Genomic DNA, 26,280 nt, shown 5'->3' with positions numbered 1-26,280 from the left:
ACAAGTTTTAGAAAAGTTGTCAGTACCAAAATGGAGTTATTTATGTCAAACCCAAACAAAATGGAGTTGGGAGGCCATGAGAGAGGGCCTCTCAAGTACACACGGTTGTATGAAAAAGTATCCAAGGGATTCCAAAAACAACAGCATTCCAGATAGGTTAACAACAAGACACGTGCCTAGCAACATCTGCCTCTACCAGTGAGCTAATACAACTCCTGACATTCTCATAGCTACAGACTTTTGTTTTAAAATAGCCTACATGGATTTCTCCCATTTTTCTTGCGAAAGGTTCTCTTCGCTCCAATCTGTTCAAATATGCCCATGGCCTGCCACTACATGCCAAACCCCAAACTGTGACCCCTTGCTATTCTCAAAGTCCGTGTGTTGGAGTCAGTCTTTCACTCAACTGAAGTTGGTATATTTATCAATCAAAAACTAATCATGTATTCGTCTCTTTCTAGATGGTTTTCCTTGGTTTAATGCATTAAACTCCCAAATCTCTTTGGGAATTATCATGCCATGTGGTCAAGGGTTGTTTTTTGGTTTTTGGTTTTTGGGGTGGTTTTTTTTTTTTTGCCTATTTCCATGCCTAAACATGGATGAAACTGCCCTGTCCATGCTGATGTTGACTGTGCAACAAGTCATTCTGAACACTGGGTCTGATCCTGGGGTCCTCCATGCCAGTCATCTTCCCACTGAGGAGAGCAGACCACACTGTTTTAAACACCTGGTAATAGATACACTGTGTTACTATTTGGTAGAAGTTGTGTCTCATTTATACTGATTTCTATAAATGTGCCTTCAGTTCATCAAGAGAAATATCTTTCCCATTATATTCCAGGAAGGGATTTTGTATCTTTCTTTTTTTTATTTTTTTTTATTTTTATTGTCAAACTGATGTACAGAGAGGTTACAGTTTCATACGTTAGGCATTGGATACATTTCTTGTACTGTTTGTTACCTCCTCACTCATTCCCCCTCCCCCTCCCCCTTTCCCTTTCCCCCTATGAGTTGTTCAGTTGATTTACACCAAACAGTTTTGCAAGTATTGCTTTTGTAGTGATTTTGTCTCTTTCTGAAGCCTTAATCATCACTGCAGTTAGTTCTGAAGTCTCATGCCAACAGCTTGGAAAGGCCCAGAAGATGGTTAATACTATGCCTAGTATTTGAGATGTGGAAATCTGAATGAAGGACCCCAGCCCTAAGGGGGTTTGTCCCAGACCCTCAGAGCACTGCTTCACAGCATCATCTCTAGGGACAGGCAGGGAAGACGACCATTGCCCTTCAAGGTCGTACCAGGGAGGCACACCAAGGGAGAAATAGGAGCACAAAGGTGTGGTGACCATTGTATACCAGGAATAGAATCCATCCCAGGAGTCATTAACTCTGCGCTGGTGTCAGAATTCAACAATCAGTGGGGTAAGAGTCTTGTTTCTTCCTGACCTGTGAACTCTTCCATTAGAATAAAACTGCTAATTCTCATTCTTAAGGAAAATTATCTTCAAGCATATATCTTTATAGCCATAAAATTCTTACTATCATCTTTCTGGTTTAGCTAAAATGACCAAAACTTAAAAGCCTGTAAACACCCACAGCTGGAGGATAGGCATGTGCACCTGTGCACACACATGTGTCTTCACAAGGAAGTGTTTACTGGGAAGAAATACACAGCAATAGGGCACACATAGTATAGTTCTCAAAGGAAAAAAATAGATTTTCACATTATATTACTTTCCACAGACTTCCATTACTAGGCATCACAAGCTAGGTGTCTTAAAACTACAATGCAGGGCATGTTCTCTCTGAGGGTCTGTGGGAAGATCCTTCCATACTTCTTCCTAGATTGACTGCTGGCCATCTTTGGCATTCTTTGGCTTGTAGATGCATTATTCTCATCTCTGTCTCTTTCTCCCCATGGCTGTCTTCCTTGTGCATGCATTTATACTATCTTTTCACTTGTGTCTCTTCTTATATCAGTCATGTCAGATTAGAGTACACTCCAATGACAGCATCTTGACAGGATTGCATCTACTAAGATTCTATTTCTAAATAAGTTTATGTTCATAGGTACCAGGAAAGTTAGGACTTCAGTTCTCCTCATTAATGCACATAGACCAACCTTGTTCACTAAAGTCATTGCATAAACCAGCAGCTCTGTATCCACTCCATCCTTTTCCTCCAGGATTTCCATGATATTGGACCAAGGTTTGATGCCTATGAGTAAAGCAAAATTAATTAGACACAGCAGTTCAACAACATTCCTCATCCAAACTTCATTATCATTTATGCAAGAAGCTATCCCTCAGTGATGGCAGTACCTTTCAGTCATTATATTTCTGAGTATGATAACATCTTTAAGGTGGACTTGAACATACTCCTAATTAAGAATGTTTCATAGAAGGCAATGCTATACCACATCATCATTCCTTCGCCAAGAGTACTGAATGTTATTCAGCATCAGGATGCCTATCTGCTTGCTTGAAAAAAAAAAAACTCCTTTAGAGATACATTTTTTAAGATTCATTCATGTATAACCTTTTGGGTCACACACTTTATTGAAAGTAGAAAAGGCCTTCTGAAGAACTCTCTGAACATCCATCAGCACACAGGGAAAGGAACATGGAAGTCTGTTAGTCACTCTAGCAGTGAATCCAAGCAATATTGACAACACACTTGCCTACCCATCCACTACTACGTCTATTCCATCAAGACATAAACACATCTAAACCCAACCAGTATGAAGCTTGGGAAGCAGTTGTCCTTGATAGGTTTATAATCTAATGGGTACAGAGTCTGTCACACAGCAGAGCAGGTATGTACCTTGCAGAGGGGATGGCTGTGGGGGGCTAAGGACAAGATGTGGCTCCTGAGTGGGCCCTATTGGTGACAGCTTGGGGGTAGCTCTTCCCCAGCCTCAGGAGGGGCTGGGCACTGCTTCTTATTCATGAACTCCAAGCCCCGGGCAAGGCTGCAAAGGGGGGAAATAACCCCCTGACATAGTTTCCAGGCCTGAGATAAACATTTGAAGTGAAGTAAACTTGGCTTTGCCCTTGGCTTTGAATAGGAAGTTCTTTCCTGATTTTTCTATAAGTATCTGGAAGTGATATTGCTTATCTTCACTTGATAAAAGTAAATTTGGCAATAACCTCAACACAGTAGTTTCCAAATGTTGGTCTCAGGGTAAGCTATTTTAGAGCTGATCCTGGCCTTGAGATAAAAGTTCCCCAAGGACAGAGACAGAGTCAGCATTGTTCCTCTGTGCTATCAGCTCAGCGCCTGGTTCGCACTACGTGCTCAACAAAACATCTGATGAACACTAACAGAGATCTCTGAAAGGACATGAAGTGGGTAAGTTGGAGCAGGTTTAAAGTAGTCAAAGGTTGATGCCACTTCAGGAAAAGGAGAAAAGACAGGAAAATTAGGAACAAGTACTTTCTAGATTATGCAAAAGACTTCAATATGGCTTCACATAGAGACCCAATTGCTCTCCCAACAAATGAGCAAAAAATCTTAACCTTTGGCTAAATTGCCCAGGCACTAAAGAACCCGGCAATCTCTTCCCACCCTTTCCAACTCTAAACACAAAGACATGCTCATGGAGAAATTATCTCCTTGCTGGTATTTATCATGAAGCTTCTTGGAAGTTCACATTAGAGTGTAATCATCCTTTGAATCTCAAAGTAACCATTTCAGCCCTCACGACTTCATAGCTCGCTGTCCATGTGCAATTCAAGAGCTCAAGGAACCTCTGCTTGTATTTGTAACCGGGGTAGTTTCTAATACTCACACATAGCACCAGACTGCACGATCAAACACATACACCAGGGAGCTATCAGTATGTGGATCATAGAAATCCCATGTAAGGGAGAAAATATTAAAACCAGAATTTCTAATGGTGCCATCAGGACCAGAATGGCTGCCTGGTTGCTTATTCTGAAGCCATAAAGGAAAGGCTTGGGAAAGGAAAAACCAAGAAGCAAAGGCAGGCAGCTTAGAGAAGGAAGTAGCCAGGCTATATCCCCCTCTCACGCACAAATATATGCACATGTGTGCACCATTTAATCCACCATGATTAAAACACTCAAACACTGGCTTAGTTTAATTGAAAAATGTGTTACTCATTTGTGATATCTGATTCCCTTATTATCAATCCTTAAAAGTTAAGGATTTTAAGCCTGGAAATGTGTATATATTTACACACTGCTGAAATGAATGTTTGCTTTTCTTTGACTGTTCCAGAAGCAGACAATGAGAAATATTTAAAACCGTGAAGATGAAAGGAGAAAATACTGGAATTAACAGGAACAGTTTTGACAGGGCCCAGGCTACACCCATGTTAAACACTTGTAACTTTGCTAGAGGTTGCCTCCCATCACAACCAAGTGACCTAGCTCACTCTCACCATGGCTATCACTAGTTCCACTCTGTGTATATGCAGGAGGGGGTTGTTGTGTATCCAGATGTGTATGTGTTGGGGAGAGGGTGTTCTTATAGTAGAATCATCTACCATGATGATGACACCACCCCTCCACATATCAGAGAAAGAACTGAACCACAAAGCAGTGGAATGAAAGGAGACCCATGGCACTAATGTGCAAAGTGGGGTGTTAATGCCGAACTTTTAGGATTACTGCAAGGTGTCACCAACATCAAGCACATTATCTTTTCTCCTTCACACTGAAGGAATGGATTGGGAGACAGTGTTTAACCATTATTATCTGTCTCTCTGCCACTCACTTGCCCATGTATCCTCTCCCCATACACTGGAATACAGGCACTGACATTTGTGAGCATAATTGATACTTGAATACTTGCTGAATAAATGGACTGTATGAGCATATTGAACATTGTGTCTTTTTCAATATTGGAACTCTAATATCAGTAGATATCATGATTATGGTAGTGTGATGGGGACACCCATATGCCCAGAGGCAGGCCTTCTACACAGGTGCCCAGGTCAGTCCTTCCTTACCACCAAACCACAATGCCTCTATCTTAGCACAGAATAAGGCACTTTTTGTTCTTATTCTACTGTCAAGTCCCTGCATTCAGACTAAAGGAATACAAAATCGTTAACAAACTGTCTTATATAAGAGTTGGTCTAACAGTCAGACATATGCTGGGAAATTATTTTCAGTATATTCCATACCCTTCCACATAACAGATCCACACACTCCACATAAATACTTGTTTAAAGAACAACAGAGATATAGCTAGAGCTCTGTTAGCTCTACAGCCTCCACCATGTTTTGTGTATTCTTCACCAATCACTATATTCTACACCAGCACCCAAAAACATAGTCACTTGAAAGGATGGCTAGACTTCCCAGTTAATCATGTGTGATACACATGGTGAGGAATTATGTCACATTTCATCACTGTATATTCAAATTGAAAAAAATAATAAAACTTCTTCAAAGGCTGTGCTGAACCAAATTAGTGAGTCCAAAATTTATGATTGAAATTTAAAAATGAGTGATCATGTCTGGTCTTTTGTTCTGCCTCTGTGGGAGAAGCAAAACCACATAGTCAGAAGGAAAGTCTCCTAAGGAAGAAGTGGGCTCCAGACCAACTTCCTATCCACCACCATAGGGCAGACCTCAAGAGAAAAGAATTTCTAACGTGGTAAAATGATAATGCAAGGCTCACCCAAAAGATGAGCTAGTTTTGCACCCTTTTCCTGTTGGGTCTTGTCCATAAGAGGAAAATGACCCGAACATATAAGCAGGAGAGAAGATCCAGCAGTCTTGAGTAGACAGGTATTCTACCATGCCAAGCCCAGAGACTAACTCAAATCCACCCTTTTATTCCAGCCCCTGGGTAGAAGCATAATTGGCTAGATCAAGTATGGTATTCTAATTTTTATATAAAATTTATTACTTACTACCTGTGGTAAGTTTGTGCCCACCCCTCACAGCCTCACAGCTTTTATTCCTTGCTTGGTAAGTGATACATTCTGAGCCACAAAGTCCATAACCCCAATAGCAAACTGAACCCTTCTGGATAATTCATGGGCGGCCATGCATGGTGTTTATAATGTGGCCAGAGGAATTTGTTCTAGGATGACCTCATTGGCTTAAGGTGATAATGATTTTTGCGGACTTGTAGTTTATATTGGTGGTTTTATTTGCAGAGTCCTTAAATCTGACAGTTATCTTCTCTATTAAAGAGAGAGAGAGAGAGAAACTGTCTACATTTTAATGTGCCACTCACCCTTGCCAAGAAGTGAGTGTAAAGTCACTTCGTGAGTAAAATTTATGGCTTTTTTTGTAAATGTGTGCACGTGTGGATGTGCGCCATTCACCCTCAGTCATTGCTGGCACCTGGGGCTGCTCTCTGGCTCAGCTGACGGGGAGCTGGAGAGCAGCTTCTAAACACCCAAGGTGGGAACACACCTGGAAGTCATGTCACTCTCTGCAGAACACCATGACATATTTATATGCTTAATTCCATCATAGGATTCTGGAACAACTTTACTAGCAGTAAAATCAGATGATGTTATGTGTATGTATTATAAAAATAACAGCCAAGACCACACATGTCCAAAAAGAAACATACTATTGAGCCACGCATGATAAGCTATTTCTGAGTTTTTCCATTAGTGCAATTCCTGGCATGTTTTTTTTTTTTAAAGCTGTTAGTGCTCAGTAGCAGACCGATGATAGCACTTGCCAAATGTTTAAGAATTTTTATAGGCAAAAACCATGAAGCTGAGAAAACAATCTATTGAATTTTTCTTAGCTTTTACTAATTGAGAAAAGATGGCCATCATTTTATCTTGGTAGAAAGAATACATGGGCTATAAAGGAATCTTGGGATTGGGGTACAAAGCTCCCAGCTCAACCAAGTCAAGGGAGAACCCCAAGGTCATGAGAACGTTGCTCTTTAAGATAGCCCCATGGCAAAGGCCTCAAGATATCCATCCTAAGGAGAGGATGATAAAGAGCCTATCAGTTATCCTAAAACAACCTTCAGAGTTGGGAGATAGGCATGAAAAAAACTTGCTGCTTACTCTTTTCCAAGCCCTTACACCTAATTACTTGGCCTTGGAAAAGCCAACATGATCTGAACCATTGGCAAGTCTTACTTAGGACTTTCAGCTGCCCCTATGATCTGCTTTGACCCATAAGGTTCTTCTTATCTGGCACACCAAATATCAATAGGCTGTGATAGAGAGAAAATTGTCCTGGTCTGGGATTCACCTTGTGACTCATTGTGCCTGACTGTGCAACTAGACTTTGTCTCTGTAAACCCCACATGAAGGCTGATCCTGACCTAGTCCTTGGGGCTAGCACCTGGCAAAGGTGTAGGAGCCCAGTTCATAACCCTGGATAGTTTTCTCAACAATGGGAGGGAGATCCTCTAAGCCATGAAGAACTAGACACAACTGGTTTGAATCAAGAGTGCTGCAGAGGCCCCTAATTCTTCCCAACCATTCCCTACAGGCTAGCTTGTACATGTATGTACAAGCATACAAACACAACTGTAAGGAAATGTTGCCAACATGCTAATATCTATTGTCTTTGTTGTGATCGGAAGAGATTTCAGTAGTCTTCTTTATGTTGTTTTTCTAATTCTCTACAGAGGTATTACTGATACAATCATGAGAAGAAAAATTCTCTTGATCTTCTTTTGCTTCCTATTTGAGACTATACATGGATGATAATTATAATGATCTCCTGTTATGGAGGAAAATAAATGAAAGACAAAACAAAAACACCCCCAACTTTAAGCTTCACACTACTGTAAGGGCCTTACTCTTCCTCATGTGTGGGGCACACTTGCCTACTTGGGGCAGGGAGGTGCTTGGACACCAAGATGAGAGAGAGAGAATGCTAGCAAACAGAGCACACCTTCACCAACATACAGGCAGTTATGACACAGCACAGCACAGTGGAAGGACATATGGGGACTGTAAATCATGGGTAAGGAAAGGAAGGGGTGGGGCAGGCCAGGTGGGAGATGGGAATGGCTAGTGGTCCCCTAAAAAGACTTGAATGGACTTCGTGCTATGGGCATTCAAATGCTATTGGGAGGTTTTAGATGGCAAATGTGACCTAACTTGTGTTTTCAAAGCATCTTCCAATTGCTCTTTGCAGTGGGAAGGAACACCAGGTATGAGGTAGTGAGGGCTCTGAGTAAGAATTTTGTGAAAGAGGGAAGAAGGCTCAAGTTTATCTATGGGCTAGACTGGATGAAGTGTTGTTGAGGGCAAGGTAAGGCAAGAAGGGGTCCAAACAACCTGGAACACACAGGAGGCAGAATGAGCTGGCTCTTGGTTTCAGACAAGTATCTGCTCTTTCCTGAGTGAAGTCCACATAGGCTTTACCTCCATTGTCACACCACACTGCAGCTCTAATTTACTATCTTAAAAGATGTTTTGTGCAAGATGTCCACACAGGGAATTCTGTTTCAAGCACATAAGAGAAGCCTCCAGATACCACACATGCCTTGAGGACAAAGCACAAAGAACTGCTTACCTCTCTTGGTGTCAACAGCAGACACAGCTTGAATGAGGAGGGGTGCATTGGACTCCGAGTACTCCACAAAGACGAGCAGGAGCTTCAGGGCAGTCTTCACCACCAGGCGGAACTGGAGAGAAGATAAGATCATTGTACATCTATAGACATAGTGGCCTTGTCCACTGAGCACAGGGTCCCTGACACCTGGCACCTAGGTGCCCTGAAGCTCCTCCCAACAATTACAAAGATTCCTTTATTAGACCTTCACTGTTTCTTGTGAGACCCACCAGTAAACAGACATGGATGGTCTCCCATTATCCAGAGGATGAGCTCAAGGCACATCTCGAAGTTCTGAAACACTGAGATGGACTTGCTGTGGGATGAGGTGACTCTGGGAACCCCTTGGTGCACATCTGAGCCCTCTACTGAATGAGGACTATGGAGGGGTAGGTAGAATGAGTGGTATTCAATGAAAAGCAAATTACATTTTATACCATATGACCCTGCTATACCACTCCTGGTACACCTGAAGAACTCTGGCATACAGTGGAGATATGTATATGTCCAGTCTGTAGTCAGGTAGATGGTCTCCTACCTCAGTAGCTACCCATTGGTTGGCTGTTAGTGTTGTGTTTAATCTCCGCATGTAGAAGACTTTAGAGTTACCTCTGATGCTCTCATTCTTTCTCCTTCCACATGCTCTCTCCAGGCAAATTCATCCAGTTCCTGGTTTGTTTCTGTTTTTGTTTTGATTTTAGGTACTAGTCCTGGCACCAAAACTCAGGGCCTGAGTGCTGTCCCTGAGCTTTTTTACTCTAGGCTTGCACTCTACCACTTGAGGCACAGCTCTCTGCTTCTGGCTTTTTTGGTGGTTAATTGGAGATTAAAGTCTCAAAGACTTTCCTGCCCTGGCTAACTTCAAACTACAATCCTCAGACCCCAGCCTCCTGAGTAGCGAGGATTACCGGCATGAGCCACTAATAATCATCTCAGTCCCTGGTTTTTAAAATTCTTCAAGATCAGAGGCTAAATGTGGCTCTTCAGTCCTGTCTGAATTCCTGGGCCTTGTGGTCAAAGAAACTACTGACATCTCATTTTGCATGCTAATTGGCACCACCAATTCCCTATGGCTAAACTGTTAACGTCTAAAAAAAATATGGTTTTTTTTGTACATTGTAGTAGGTTTCATCATGACATTTTCATCCATGTGTATAATGTACTTTGATTGTGTCCACTCACACACTACCCACTCTTGTCCCCACCTGCACTGTCCCCAATATGTTTGGACTTGAAGGAATGGGTGTGTGGCCTCTGTAGCAACTGTTTCAAGCTTTGAAGTGTTTTTGACTGAATTCCAGATAGATGAGGGCATCAAATAAAGTGATTTCTGGATAAAGGAAGGGTTTGTTGCTGGATCCTTTGAAGTAATGTACTTTTATTACTTTCATGCGGTAAATGCTAATGAAGCCTCTCTGAGGAGGAGCTTGCGGGTATATTTTAATGCTTAGTTAGACATGCTTGCAATTAGTAGCAGGCATATCCAGAAAATTAGCATTTCTGATACTCTTCTACCTAAAGCTGTTTAACTACCTAGTCTGCTTGTTGTTCATTTACATAACAAAGCTTCCAAAAGTACCTAAATACAAACATATACTTAGTAGAAACCAAGGCCAAAGAAACCCAAAATTATGTATCATGACAACTGGGGAATTTTTTTTTAAGTAAAATGAGACTTTTAGGGAGCTCCAAACAGAGCCTTTACAAGCAGAGGGGGAAGATGTGAATAGGTTTGTTGAATAGGCAATCGGAAAGGAAGGTGTCACTAGGAAACATGGTTTCTTCATTAGAGAGTGACACAGCTGAGAGCACCTGGGGAATTCGGGGAGCCTGTGACCATGTCTGTCAAGGCCACATGACTGCACAATGCTCAGAAGGAACTCCATGAGATGGGGATAAGGGGACCCTTTCCAAGACCAGCTAATGAGGGAGGTAGGGCTGGGCAGCAGCCAGGTTTTCTTCCCAGGAAGGCATTTAGAAGGCTTAACCCACATAATCGTGGTCTACCCAACTGAGAAAGTTGCCAAGCCTGGACTTGCTAGTGTTTTTATTTACTTGAAGAAAGGTCTCCCATTTTAAATATGCAAAGTAAAGTTCCTTATACTCCATCTTCCCCCGGCAATCCCCAGCCTTGAAGTTAAGAGAATATTGTAGAGTTTAGTCTCTACCTCGCAAGAGACAGAGGAGCGATTTTGAAACCCTCTCAATTGTTCAGAGCCCTCTGAACGATTCCATTGCCTGTATGGTTAAATGTGACAGGCAGGAAGCTCATGGCACTGCTCATCTTTGGCATGACTGTGGAGGGGTCTTGGCTTAGACAGGTGCTGTGATGGCTAGATATGACAGGTAGAGTGTGAGATGACCTGCTCCACACCACATGACAACAGTGGGCTGGAAGGAGAAGGGTCAGTCAGGACATTCATATACAACAGTGGGCAGCTCCTCCTATGTCTTGGCTGCTGTGTCAATTGTGTTCTTAGCCAGGGGCAGCAGATGAACAAATGTGTATCTACTCAGCCCTCTGTGTCTGTGGGTTTTGCATCTGCAATGTCCACCAAGTTCACAAATACTACCCCATTGTACCTACAAAACAAGCATCTAAGGAGTGACAATTGTCCTGCCAGAAATGAGGCAGGGTAAGAGAAGATAGAGTAACCATACCAAGCCATAAGAAAATTCAGGTCACAGTTGTTTTTTGTTTTTTAGGGTTTTTGTGTGTGTGTGTGTGTGTGTGTGTGTTTTTTGGTTTTTTTTTTTTTTTTGCCAGTCCTGAGGCTTGGACTCAGGGCCTGAGCACTGTCCCTGGCTTCTTTGTGCTCAAGACTAGCACTTTACCACTTGAACCACAGCACTACTTCTGACTTTTTTCTGTATATGTGGTGGTGAGGAATCGAACCCAGGGCTTCATGCATGCTAGGTAAGCACTCAACCACTATGCTACATTCCCAGCCCCTCAGGTCAGTTTTAACAAGTTGTTCAAGACCCAGTGTGGCATAGGCACAAAGCATGAAACCCTGAGGCCTGCAGGCACAGGGGTCGACATCTAGGCACTCCCCGAACCTAAGAAGGTCTTCCATGGGGGCAGTCCTGGAGGTCACACACTGAAGCAGGCAGATCAGCACATACTCGAAACAGGGAGAAGAATAAATGAAGTCCAAAAGCTATAGATCCTGCAGCTTTACTAAAGCCACCACTGACACTGGACCAAGTAGCCTAGAAAGTTTATGAGCAAATGCCTCAGATCCTTAGAAGAGAAAGGTAGCACAGGAACCCACAGTCTGAAAGTCAACAGATCATGGCAAGCTGAGAACCTCAGTTAGGCAGGCTCCTGGAAGAAGGAGGTATTAATAAAGATGCACACTTTAAGTGCTAGATAGAATACTCCGTGTTTCATGCCTTCCACTATACTTTCTAACCTATAGATTTCTTGCCTTATAAGGTAAAAAGATAATTCACAAAAAAGATCACACAGCTGGGCTCAGCTCCACAGCTCCAGCATTTACTACCATGTTCAACACACCTCGATTTCAGAATGGCCTTGTAATCCCAGTGAAGAACCACAGCTCATCAGTTAGGCCACTCCTCACTAATGCTACAGTGGCCCTAACATGCCCCAACTGACCACTGCCAACTGCGATGCTTTACGCATTCTTTGTCTCTGTCCTCTCAACATTTTGCTTTATGACACAAAAGCTTTACTTACTAAATTTATGCAAAATAAAACTAACAGTCAATGTGAGCCAAGCACCAGTTATCTACAACTGTAATTACTCAAGAGGTTGAGATCTAAGAATCTTGGCTTGAAGCCAATCTATGAAAACAAATCTGAATGACACTTATCTCCAATTAACCATCAAAAAGCCAGAAATTGAGGTGTGGCTCAAGTGGTAGAGTGACAGCCTTTAGTGTAAGTGATAAGCAAGAGGGAGAGGTCCTGAGTTCAAGCCCTAGTATCTGCACATACAAAAAGTATTTAATATGATAAATGGCCAAAACAAAATCCCTAGTTATCTTGAGGCTAGAACTCTGGTCTGATCAGTGAGGGGGAAAAATCTTGCATTTAGATAACAATCACAGACATGCAGGAAAGAAGAGAATGGTAGACACAGATATGTGAACAAAACACTGGAGGGTTCATGAGTCATCAGGTCAATTTAATCTAGCAAACAGGGCTGCTGCTAGAAGGCCTAACCAGGGAAGGGATTTGTGGAATAATAATTGATTCTGAGAGACTTATATTACTCTTCTTTTTCCTGCATGCACAGAAGAGTCAATAACTAGTATAAGGAAAAATTGGAAATTATATCTCAAGGATACCTATAGTAACCACAGATGGTAGCATGGAAAGATTACAGAAAAAAAGTGCCTATAAATGCTCAGGGAATCTGAACAGGGAAGCCAGAATATGCTGCCCCAGCAAGCACTGCACCCCATTTGGTTAATGGCAGAGAGAAAGATTCTCCCCCAATAACAAAGGCTCCCGACACCCTGGTCAACAGTGGCTGGATTACCTGTAAAGCCAGCGCCCCCCTTCTGCACCTAGAAATATGGGGATGTGACTCATAATGTCAAGAACATCTTTAATATGACTTTACCATCTCCTTAAGGCTAGGATTCTACAACTGTATATTATGTAATAAACACTTCAAATATAAGCCAATGTTGGTCACCTGAGTGTATCACACAGTGATGACCTAATGACTACAAGGACAAAGATCTCATTGAGCTTCCTGTCATTGAGCTTCCTCAATCTACATCATCTCCTGAATCCCCAAGTCCTGCTCTCTCCTTAGGAGCATTTCTTTATTCTCAAACCTAGTAGGTCCAAACCCAAGGCCACAAAACCCCCAACATCCAATTTCTCTACCCCTACCAGATGCATTGCTATGCTCCTTGGTACCCAATATCAACAATGACCCTACCTTTGATTCCTGCTCTTTTCTATCTACCTGGAAAAACCCAGTTCTAGAAGGCTAGTCCCCAAAGTATCCACATTTCCATCATCTTTTCCAGTGGGCCCATTGCCTCATAGTTGTGCTACTGCCCCATCCTCCATCCTTGTCACTTCCACTCTCCTCCCCTCTCCATTCTAAACACCAGTGTCCTAAATGACAAACTTTCAGAGATGCCCACAGGCTTGGGGGAATGGAGGGCACAGCCACAGTGCCTCCATCTCATGGGGTGAAATGGGGGCAGGACAGCATGCTTGCCCTCAGACAAGTTCAAGGGAGAACTGGAGATCAGTGCACAGCAGCCTGAGGCACAGCTGGATGAATGGAGTCAGTGGAGCTGACTGAAGCAGGACAAGCAAAGGTGGACTGCAGTGGGAAGATGGTTACCATGGCATTAGGAGCATCTCAGGAGAACTGGTAAGAAGATGAAGGTCTCCCCCATGGTCCACAATAGGAGACAGAGAGGATGATAGAAGGCTGAATTGCACCAAATAGAGCATCTTACCTCAACTAATTAAAATTCCAGATACAGGAAAAGAAATTAAAAAAACACTCTGTGACAAGTCATGAGATGGTCATCTGCCTCATACTTCAGACCAGGGAGTCTAAAGATGGCTCTTGTAAAAAGAAAAAAAAATGCTTTATTGAAAACACTTTGTTTCTTTCTCTTAAAGTCACTATTTGGCTGCAAAACCATCATTTTCTCCTCTGGTTGCGAGTCCAGAATATCTGCAAATATGCATTGCACAATGATCCTCTGGCATGTGGCAAAATCACATCTTGCTGCCTTTCATGGACAGGAAAATGAAGAATTATGAAAACAGAATGATAAGGTTTTTGTAATGCAGCCCTTCCTTTATCAACCCTGACAGGGTGTCAAGGCAACCCTCTCAGGTTAAGAGTAATCTTACTGGAAAAAGGAAAGGCCAAGCCCTTTACTTTCCTGATTGCATCATTAAATCAGAACTGGGAAAATCTCCTGTGGCTGAGATGTTCAACCTCGGAGCTGAGTCTTCAGTTTCCAAACCTAAGGGTCCTGGTTAGTGCACCCACTCTTATTCTGGATCCTTCACTATCCAGATGGGAGTGTCAGAAGATACTGCATTGATTTTTGTAAAGAGGAGAGGATCTCATTAGACCTGTGATGACACAAATAAACACACACACACACACACACACACACACACACACACACACACACACACACACACCTTGACAGCTACTACTGTTTCTGACTTTCAGCCAGAAATCTGGGGTCAGACATACCCTGCAGCCTGGTGCAAAAACCTTCATCTGACATCACACTTGGTGTACCACTGGCTACCTGTGCTCTTTCTAAATGTACTGTGAACTTCAGAACACAAGCTGACATGTCTGTCTTTGCCTGTCTCTACACAGTGCCAAATACCAGCAACTATTATGGACTTGCTTTGGATAAAATGAAAAATAGAGACAGAAAACCATAACAGACTAGTGGTGAGGACCCCATGGATGGGGAAGGGGCAAATGTGAGATTCCCAGCAGTCCTGAGGAGAGTACCCAGGAAGCAAAGAGCAAGAACACTGTATGTGCCTTTCAGGACAATCCCTCCACTGATTTCTGAAGCTGTCACTTGGATTTCTCCACAATTTTCTTTTACAAATGTGACAAGGACTTTCCCTTTGTGCTTCTTTCCAGTTGTTTATTTTCCTTACAGAATGAATCCAAAGAAAATATACACAGAGCTGTTGCAACATCACAGGCTGGGAGCCTAGAGATTCATTTGTTATTCCTGTTCTTTTTTCCTCCTCCACTTCCTTTCTCTTCACGGTCTCCTCTCACTTCTTTCCATCTCTCCTTTTCTTTTTGCACTTTTCTTCTCTGTCCTACCCCATTTGTGATACAGTAATAAGACACCTAAGACTAGGTAATTTGTTTTTTACTTCTTGGGCAGTTCGAGATCAAGGTACAGTCATGCCTCTTTGCTTCCAAAATGGTAGTGAGCTGCCACATCCTCCACAATGGAAGAAGCGTCCTCACATGGCAGAGGATAGGATGAAGTGAGCCCACTACCACAGCCCTTCTTAGGTTGGTGTTGTTAATCCATTTGCAAGGGCAGAACCCTCATGATTTCAACACCCCCCAAAAGGCTGTCCCTCTCAATGATGTTGCAATCTAATCATGTTTCCAGCACACAGATTTGAGGGGTACACTCAATGACACCCCTCTATCTTCCCCCACTGCACTGATTCACTTTTCTAATCCCACCCCAGTACCCCAGTCTCATCATAGCTGTAATGAAACTATGAAGATTTCTTTTGGACAGTCCCAGTGCAGCCCGGGGGGGGGGAATAAATCTGTCCAATACCATGCTTTGGGGGTGGGGAGGGGGTGGTGCCGGGACTTGAATTCAGGGCCTTATGCTCTCACTTGGCTCTCTTGTGTGTGGCTCTTGCTCTATCACTTACAATCTTGAGTGAACTATAATGATTTCTTATTATTCCAACTGTGACATGGAGCAAAGATTGACTGATTGAATGGCCAAATCTCTTCCAGTGCTGTAGAGATGAGGGTTTTAGAGATCATATAGACAAGAGTTGGTCAGCACCGGATACCCAACAAAAGTTAGAAAAGGAAATCAGGCATAGGAAAGTTAGGAAAAGGCTCCCAGCAGACACAAGAGAGATAGAGAACACCAAAACAGGATGTCAAATATAAAGCTTCCCTCCACCTGTCTAAGTCAAATGAATAGACCCTGCATTTCCCCTCCCCTAAAGTCCCTTACATCAGTTTCAAAATAGAGTCACTTCCATTTTCCACAGAAAACTAAGCCAAGAAGAAAACAACATGGTTTCAGTCTCCTGAGCTGTTTCTGGAATGAAATAGGGGAAAAATTGTCTCATCAATAATAGTTCAAAAGGAAAACTGAGGAGATATGTAAGGGTCAACCAAGGTTGGGGACCTAGCATCTCCACACCACAGAGACATCCAGAAAATAAGCCCTCCTGCTAGGCGAGAGAACAGAACCATAGGAGTCTGGGAAGGAAGTCTGAAAGGAAAATAATGTCAGGCACAACATCAACGGGACAGCAGCATCCCTTGGTAGGAGGTAATGTGAGAAGCAGGGCTGGGGGTGTGACTCAGTACTAATGCACACAAACCATTAAAGTCTTACTCAATTCCCAGTAAGGGGAGAACATGATCAGGAATAATCTGAGGGTGACAAGAGGATATGCAGAGACCCCAGAAAGCTATGTTCATACCGGGACTTGAGTCAGGTTCAAAGTTTCACATCTAGGTCCTCAAGTCCTTCCCTGCCCACTTCTATTGCCCACTCCAGTCACACTGATCACTCTACACTCACCACTCCATCTTGGCAGTATTTGCATATGGTCAGGATAAGACCCCTCCTTACTCCTCTGCACATTGCCACTGCCTCCCCTGCCCCAGAAAACTAGAATGGACCATGCTAGAGATCTGCACTGGCTCTTGCATGTCTGGAGAAATGAGGTGGATCTGCTTTGAAGGGTGTGAGGACCTGCTAGCTACGGCCATCACTAAGTGATTATAAGCCAAGATCTACAGGGACTTTACTTGGATTCTCATGATAAAACACTATGTCCCTAACCTCAGAATAATGGAGAATGATGCTATTTACTTGATAGAGATCTCATGGGAATTAAATAAAATAATGCTTGTAAATCACCTAGCATGTGTTCTGGTGTGCATCTTTAGATAAATATTGGTTACTTTAATCATTGATGTAAAAGTTGAAAGGCAATCTCAAATCCTTTGATCTATAGATAAGATTCTACACATGCATATGTAAAGCACTGAAATATGTGTAAGTACCTTAATATACAGGAACATGAAATGCAGGAAGTACGTCAATACTACATTTATGGCCTAATGTTTAAACTAAGCATTAAAAGCAGAGGATGATAAAGGCATTTGATTACAGCTTAAGAGAAGAAAAAATAGAAAATGCATTAAAATTTCATAGGCTAGTTGCAATTTAAGTGTATCATGAAATCTATACAGTACTCATTTGTATTGAGATAGGACTTAAATATAGCTGAATAAGATTTTTTTTTTCTGTGAATAAACATCTCAGAGGGGATAACCACATGATCTGCAAAATGAACAAGGTCAACCAGAACTTTCTTTTACCTTTGACCCAATAAGTGTGTAGAGCCATTGAATGGTTTCACTGTGGTTGATGACTCCATTCATTCCATCCACATACAACATTATCTGGCCCAAAGCTAGAAAATGAAAAAGCAAAGGAGTATTAACAAAAAAAAATTACCTTTGATCATCCCAAGGACAATTGAGATTTTCATACTTTTGATACATTGTTTGATACTGTTCAATACATTGAAAGTCAATTAGATATAAACTGAGCTCAATTTCAATGCAAAGAGATACCCAGGGCATTCCTGGTATCTTAAAGGTACAATCAAGGGGTCAAACCCTTGTTTCTGTAGACTTTGGTGGACAAATGCATGCATATTTTCCACATCTGCGTGTATGTGGTTCTAGGCAAAGCAAAGATAATCATGAGGTGGTGTCTGGGCTGTAGCTTCCCACTGGAGCCAAGCACACATGTGAATTGTCAGAAACAACCTGTCCAGAGACCCAGCCTGGGGTCAGCAGGTTCCAGATTATATGGAACCATCCTGAGCTAATGCAATTGTATGCCATTCAGTAAAAAAATAAAAAATAAATACCCGCTTCAGTACCATTTCTCATCCCCACTAAAGATTATTTTCTTAATTTATTATTTCTTTATTGTCAAGGTGAAGTACAGAGGGATTACAATTTCATACGTAAGGCAGTGAGTAATTTCTTCTGCTTAAAAATATCAGAAATGATGAATATGATCTGATTAAATCTGATTTTAAATGATCTGATTAAAAATGATAAGAAAGTATGGATCTTACAGCCAGTCTTAAATTATTCTTAACGTCATTTTTCTCCACAAAGAGAATATAAATCAGGCTGGGAATGTAGCTTAGTGGTAGCGTGCTTGCCTAGCACACATGAAGCCCTGAGTTCCATTGCTCAGCACCACATAAACAAAAAGGGCCAAAAGTGGCACTGTGGCTCAAGTGGTAGAGTGCTAGCCTTGAGCAAAAGGAAACCAGGGACAGTGCTCAGGCCCTGAGTTCAAGCCCCAGGACTGGTGAAACAGAGAGAGAAAGAGAGAGAGACTATAAATCAGGCTATTTAAGAACGTGTATTAATTCCATTTGCAGAATTTTTGCCCAAATTGTTGTTCAAAATATTTGGTGTTGTAGATAATATCCACAGAAATGCTTCATACACCTAACTATTCTTTCTTACACCTTGCCAACCTTCTAAATCATAGTTCATCAGTAAAGTTAACTTGTATGCCATTCACATGTTTTAGGAATTTTTGTTTAGCTGGTAACAGGAGGAAATCTCATTTTAGAAAATTGGAACATCCAGAAGAGTAAAATGAAAATAGTTCATAGTCTCATAAGAAAATCATTTCAGTATACCGATAGACGTTTATTCTTTTATGTGTAGGTTATCAAAAACAATGTGTGTAATATGCATTGATTGAAAACAAAAAAGCACAAAATAGGATGCTCTAATTCTACATATACAAATAATATGATGTCACAGAAAACACAACTAGCCATCAGAAAACTGGATGTAGAGTTGTGGCTCAATGTGGTAAAGCTCTTGACTTAAGCACAAAAGCTCAGGGACAGCACCCAGGCCCTGAGTTCAAGATCCATCACCAAAAGAACGCCAAAAAACTTTCCAGCATAACTTGAACAAAACAGATGTTATATATTTGGAAATGACAGGTTCAATTCTAGTTAATGGTGACTTAGCAGAAATCGTTTTTGAATAATGCTATAAATTTCAAGCAAATTTAGTAGGACATGAATAATAGTTGAGGCAGAATGATTGAAAACAAATAAATAGTATTCTTTGTGAGTAATACAGACACAAAAAGCTCATAAAATTTGTGAGATCACAATTATAATCACATGTTTCTTCTTAATGAGAAAAATGCATCTAACCTATCAAGAAAACAGCTTGATGTAAAAAATATAATGCTAGAAAAGTATGCATATAACATGATAAAATAGTAATTTCTTATATACATAGTTTATGCAAATTGATAAAATATTTAATGTCAAGAGAAAGAAGGCAAGAGTATTTTCTAAAAAGAGATCAGCTGGTTTGTAACAAAAATAGTTCATTCACAATAAAATTGCATCTTTGCTAAATTGGCAAAGATATTTAGAAGAAATAAATAGGTTATCAATATGCTAGAGAAGCTAAGCAAATAACTTCAAACTTCACTGATGACACCGTTCGGTGTAGAATCTTTGACAAGTCCACCTCTTTCCTCCTATAGAAATCCAGCCTTTAATTCACGGAAGAAATCTGAAATTCAATACATTCTGCTCCAATTTTCCCTTTCCTCCTCCCCTCCCAAACAGGGGAATGGCTGAGAAGGGGTTGCGTTCCTTTCCTTGTTCTGAGTCCCCCTGTTGGAGAAGCCAATCCTGTAGCACTGTTTATCATCTTCCACTAAACAAACCTGGGGAGGTAGAGGACAGATCACTGAACTTTTCAGCCTTCCTTCTGGAAGGTGCAGCCTTACAAGAGGGCCTCTCTCTGGAAAGGCTGCAGCCTGGCTCAATGGCCTCTTCTCTAACTGCTCAGGACTCTGCTACTGGGCAAATAAATGTCTGGAAAGTCTGGGAGGCTGTTCTAGAAAGGGAATGGCACATGAAGATTTAGACTGTTTGGGGTATTTCCCTTCAGAATTTAATTAGTGTATCACATTGTAAACTCCATGCTAAATGCAATTTAACTTTCTGATTGCACTGATTGAGTTAGCATAATACTTTGATAATCCAAATCTTGCCTACTACTAGATCCTTTTTATCAGAGCCCTGATGCTGGGGGGGCGGAAAAAAAAACTTCCTGCAAAACCCACTTTAGACACAAGATGGTGCTAAAGAGACTCAAGTGGGTGAATACTGCATTAGGATCCCAAAGTGCAGACCCACCAATTTGAAGGTGGACCTAATATAACTTGCACAGGGGGAAAAAAAAAATACCCTTAAAGCATATATCTGGATCACAGGAGCCAGGAAACTTAGTGATTTGTGTTTTCAAGACAGTGGAGGGTGCTGAGAGAGTTAGAGGGGTAGGGGGACATGTAGGTCTAAGGAGAAGCTAAGGATTGTAGGAGTAAGGATTGGTGCAGTGGCTCATCCCCATATCCCAACTACTTGGAAGACAGAGATTGAGAGAGTTGTGCATTCAGACCATGCCGGGGAAGAAGTCTGTAAGATCTCATCTTGACAAACAAGCTGGCATGTTGGTACATGCTTGTAATCCCAGCTATGTAAAAGGCATAGGTAAGAGCACCTGCTGCCTATTAAGTGTGAGGTCCTGAGTTCAAATTCTAGTACTGCTAAGATAATAAAATAGGCAGGAAGGGGGCATTCTTGTTTTGACACTGAAGGAATTTGCTCTAGATACATTTACTGATTTTTTTTTTTTTCTGGGCTTCAATTGATTTCTAAAATGAGAGGCTAGCACTATTAGACTCACTTTCAGGGATGTAGGATGGAATTAGCAATGTCTGAGCCTTAGTGGGTATTTAATGAATGGGAATAACATAAGGTACTTCTTGGGGTCAAACTACTTCACCAAGGGCAAACATCAATCATGTACCAGACAGAAGCACAAGCTCGACATTTCTAAAAGACCCAGGGTTAAGCACCTAACCTTCCATGGCCTCTACTTACAAGATGCAGAACTCAAAGTTACCACGATTTTCTCCTAGAAATTATGTAACTTTTAATGTTTAACTATGTGGTCCAATTTGAGAAAATTTTTGCACAAAATAGTGTTTTTCTCATAGATGCATATATGCAAGAGAGAAAATACATTTGAGGTTTTCATATATGTGATTATATTATTTATAAACATATATTAATATATGATAGTTATATTTTAATTTTTGCAGGACTTTTATCCTTTTGCTTTTAAGCCATCTATAGTATTATTATAGTTGAGTCTTTGTCCATTCTGATAAGATCTTTTAACTACTATGATTAGACCAGCCTCATTTAATTATTATTGCATTTGAAATTATGCCTATCATCCTCCAATCTGCTATTGAGCACATTTAGTGAGCTTTATATTATATTTTTCACTTGTAGTTTTTCCACTGGGTTCTTCTTTCTTTTTAATCTTGTATTTCTTTGATAGGGCTCTCCATCTTTCTATTAATTACAGTAGTGTCCACCCTTACAAAACAGTTTTATAACAGTATTTGTATCAGAGACTGTCAATTTGTCTATTTCCATGCAATGTGAGATTCTCCTAGTTTATTCCATGCCAGGTAATTTTGGTTTATATCCTGAATAATATTGAAAATTATGAAACACCAGCATTTGCTTAAATATTATAGAAACCATTGGCATTTTTTACTTAAACGGTCAATTAATTTGGCTGCAAGTTCTGACCTGCCTTCTTATAGCCTACGATTCCAAAACCCAGTTGAATTTTCAAAGCCTTTGCCTGTGCCATTTAAGTGGCCAGCCTGGAGCCTAGGCTATGTAGTCTCTCTTCTTGTTGGATTCCTAGAGACTTTGGAATGCTGTTTAGGGCATGTATTCGTGTGAGCACAGTAGGTAGGGACCCCTGGGATTCATACAAAACTTGAGAACAGATTCCTGCTGCTTCTTCCTGAGCTGCTTCTTCTCTACTATACACTGAGGCCCTATGACTTTACTATCCGCGGAGACTCAGTGTTTGGGCTCCAAAGCTGACACATTATCCTGTTAAGTCACTTGCTTTCTGTGACTATAGCCACACCCTCCATGGAATCCCTTCTCTCCTGTCCAAACAAGGAGCTGAGGGCTTCCTATGGAGTCAGCATTCATACCAATGCTCTCTCTGGCTTGAGGGCTGATCTAAGTCCAGACCAGAAGAAAATGTTAAAAGTACGTTCCACGCCATTTCAAATTCTAGTCTTCCTCCACTATTTGTTGATTGCCATTCACTAGGGTGAATCCTTGCGTAGTAGCTCTATGGATTTCTCATCAGGTGCTTTTGTTATTTTGCAGTGCTAGTGTTGAATTCAAGGACTTGTGCTTGCTAGGCAGGCATTCTACCACTTGAGCCATGCTTCCAGTTCTTTTTGCTTTCATTGTATTTCAATAGGATCTCACATTCCCCCCTCCCCCTTCCCCCCCCCCCCCCCCGGGGCTGGTCTGGACTCTGACCCTGCTATTCACTCAAAATAGCTAGAATGTCAGTACATACCACTATGCCCAGCACTTATTGGTTGAGGTAAGTTCTTTGTGAACTTTCTGTCTGGGCTTGCCTCATCTGCAATCCTCCCAATATCTGCCTCCCAAAGAGCTAGGATTACACAGCATCCAGCTCTCCCAGATTTATCCGTGTGTGTGTGTGTGTGTGTGTGTGTGTGTGTGTGTGTGTGTGTCTGTCTCCCCCCCAAAATGGAACTTGTTCCTGCTGTCTACAAAAGAATGACCTTAGCAGAAATGTGGAAGGTAGGCTAGGACCTGCTCGGAGTCCAGCCTCATCAGGCTAAGCCTGTGATTTGCGATTCTTGCTTGCTTTCTTCTTCCTCATTCCTTCAACTCCTCTCTTCCTTCCCTTAACTCCAAGGAACTCCACAGAAGTCTTGCCTAGACCACAGGTCACTGTTTGTGGCTTTGCCAGAGCAGTAACTGAAGAGTTTTGACTGCTCTCCCCTTCCCACTGGCACCCCCCACCCCAACTACTTCAGGAGTGCTGAGGGGCCCTGTAAACAAACACAGCACCCAGCCATTGGACTTCAGCAACAGCCCCTTCTTTATATAGCTGCCACTACAATACTGAGCGGGTAAATCAATTTAATGGGTCTCAACCAGTAAGGTGGTGTTTTCAGTCAACACAATACAAAATAGAGTGCTTACCACATGTTAAGGGAAAGATTGTTCTAATTTTGGCAGAATTGTATTTCCCTGTAGTTCTTCATCTTGATAAATTTGAACCCAACTATTTCAGATTCCTTCCCTTCTTCATCCTTTACCTTTAGTGAGTCACCTAATTCTCTCATTTATATTCCCTTCTGAATCACCTTCTCTTCCTTCCAGTACTGCTGCAGATCTAGCTTCAACTCTTGCTCCAGAATGAGGGGAACTGCTGGCCCCAACTAGTCTCCCACTTTTCATTCTCCCCCCACCCCCCACCTTTTCCCCAACCTACAGTAGGTGTTGTTGCCACTGAATTTCCAATGCACTGAACTCTTCAGCTGAGGCCAGGGCAACATTCTACCTCCCTCTTGACTCAGGACAGGGTTCCAGCCCCCTCCCCCTCCCCATCGACCTGCCAGCCTTTGGGCTATGTGCCCAGGCTGTCTGGGATCCTGTGTCTCCAAGCCTTTTTGCTGTCATCTCATGGCTTCCCTTCCAAGCCTATCAAAGTTTAATTAGTTACATGACATCATATATCAAGCACATAGAAAACATATATTCATTTCTACAAGCCAGGGATAGCCAGGCTTGATTGTTTTATTTATTTAATTAATCAATTCATCCTTGTTGCTCAAACTACAACCTTGGCAATACCAGGCAAGTATTCTACTTCTACATTTTACTCACACTTTAGATTCTTTTAAGAAAAAAGAGTTTCTAACACATTGGTGACACATAACAATACACTCTCAAATTATTTATTTACCTGCTTGTTCATGGCCTTTCCTTCAGCTGAAGATACCAAAAAAATGCCAATGAGAATGGAAAAGTAATACCGTCCTGGCAGGAAAAACCTGACTTTTGGAACAAATAGCTCTTAAAACCACTGTCCTGGGTCGTGTGTGTGTGTGTGTGTGTGTGTGTGTGTGTGTGTGTGTGTGTGTGTGTGTGTTATTATGAAGGTAATAAACAGAGGCAGAGGGGTTACAGTTAAATAAGTCAGGTAAAGAGTATATTTCTTTTTGAACAGTGTCGCCTCTTCCCTTGCTTTCTCCCAGTTTTTCCTTCCTGTTCCTACACACATGCTGTATAGTTCACTTCCAACATAATGTCTAGTGAGTATTGCTGCTGCCTTTGTTCACCCTTTGTCCCACCCTTTCTGTGCCCCTCTTACCCTATCCAAAACAGATAAACTTAGAAACTTGACAAAAGATCTTTACTTGGGTCATTTTTTAAAACCACCCTCTCGTCTACTCTCCTTTCACTTTTTATGCAATAATGAAATGAAGGTCACATGTATTCCACAAGCAGACACAAAGATTCTAAGCCCATAACAGTTGCAACAAGGGACTTAAATAGTTTTTAGGTCTAAGTATTTTTAATGTTTTAAAATTATAATTAAATTCAATTTGATTATAGCATATTTTTAAGTATATTTTGCTATAAACTAGGCTTTTCACACAATAGATAAGATTTGGGTTTTTAAACTAAAATATCCACTTGCATATTTGAGCCAACAGTTCTGCCATCAAATAAATGAACCCTCTCAGGGACCTTTCTCATCTTTTGGGCTTTCTTCATAATAGTAGGAAGTACTTGTCTGTAGCTCTTTGTTTCCACTACCAATTATATTGATCTCAGGCTGAGCAGTATAGTCCATTTACTTTGCTGTAAGTAATAACTAACCTCTGGTGCACATGGGTCACAATGGTGGTAATGATGGCCTGAGTTGTTTATCGGGTTCTTAAATGCCATGTTTTCTATCCCAAACTAATTGAAACCATCAGCTCTTCATGTAGGCCTGCGTGAGCATGCAGTGGATGATCTTGGACATTGGATGTCCCAAACTCCAGAGTCAGAGTACACTGCCATCACCATATTCTAAGCATCCCCCTATGAAGAGCTGTGATATCCAATTATGTAAATGTGAACCACTAAATATTTTCTCATGTTTCAGTCCACCATGTTTCTTTATCAATACTCTAAGCTTTATTCTTGGGTAGGTGGAATTGAGACTTCGGGTTCCCTCTTCCTCCTATCTGGCCATCTCACAAATAGACTCTTTACACTTTGCAAAGAAAGCATCATTTCAGTAATTGCCATACCCACAGCCAGCAAAATGGGCTTGACTCTGTAACAGACTGTTTCATTGCATGAGATAACTTTCATTGGAAAATGTAACTGGAATAAAAACTCCTGTTTCTACTAAAATGGAAAAAAAAATAGACAAGTCAGTCATATGAAAAAAAAAAAACCTCCTTACCACAAGGGCAATATTACACTACAAGAAATATTAGTTGTTACTTGGATTAATTTTAAATTTTTATTAAATTCATTTTTCTACAGCATATTTATGCCTATAAGTATATTTTACCACAAACTAACCATTTCTCACAATATAAAATTCTGGTTACTTGGCTTCTGGTGATGGTGATATGGGACTTGCCCATCAAAAGGGAATGCAAGCTGTTGAACACAGTCAGTTCTTTCTGAGCAACACCAAACATGAAGATAGGCAATGCTTCCTTCAACCAGACCAGACTGGGGCTCTGACAAACTGCTATTTCCATTGCTACTACTTAAACCTTATCTTCTGGGAAGGACTCATTCATCTTGAAGAAGGAATTTCAACTTAGTTTCATCATCCCATTAAAATTCACTGTTCTTAATAACAAAATGGAATTTGTTGATCTCTAACTCTCATTATTCACCAACGCTCCTTCTCCCTGTAAATACTGAAAAGAGGTTGATAATGTCAACATTCTTAGAACTCAATGAAGACCTTGGAGTCCACATTATTATTTTCTTCCACTTAATTGCATGCACTAAATAACAGGT

The 26,280-nt window shown here is 41.3% G+C and overlaps 1 protein-coding gene across 5 annotated transcripts in view; it reads right to left on the bottom strand.

Moving 5' to 3' along the window:
* Fhod3 (formin homology 2 domain containing 3) overlaps positions 1–26,280 on the bottom strand; it is a 401,480-nt gene that overhangs the window by 147,436 nt on the left and 227,764 nt on the right. For all 5 annotated transcript variants that reach the window (XM_048363540.1, XM_048363541.1, XM_048363537.1 and 2 more), the window contains exons 6-8: positions 17,621–17,715; positions 8,481–8,592; positions 2,120–2,214 (exon numbers count right to left, since the gene is read on the bottom strand). In XM_048363540.1, coding sequence (XP_048219497.1) covers positions 2,120–2,214; positions 8,481–8,592; positions 17,621–17,715 — 302 coding nt within the window. The remainder of the gene's footprint in view (positions 1–2,119; positions 2,215–8,480; positions 8,593–17,620; positions 17,716–26,280) is intronic.

The sequence above is a fragment of the Perognathus longimembris genome, chromosome 15 (genome assembly GCF_023159225.1).
Source record: "Perognathus longimembris pacificus isolate PPM17 chromosome 15, ASM2315922v1, whole genome shotgun sequence".
Classification (NCBI taxonomy): domain Eukaryota; kingdom Metazoa; phylum Chordata; class Mammalia; order Rodentia; family Heteromyidae; genus Perognathus; species Perognathus longimembris.
The sequence above is the reverse complement of the archived record's forward strand: the minus strand, read 5'-3'. Positions and strand labels throughout refer to the sequence as shown.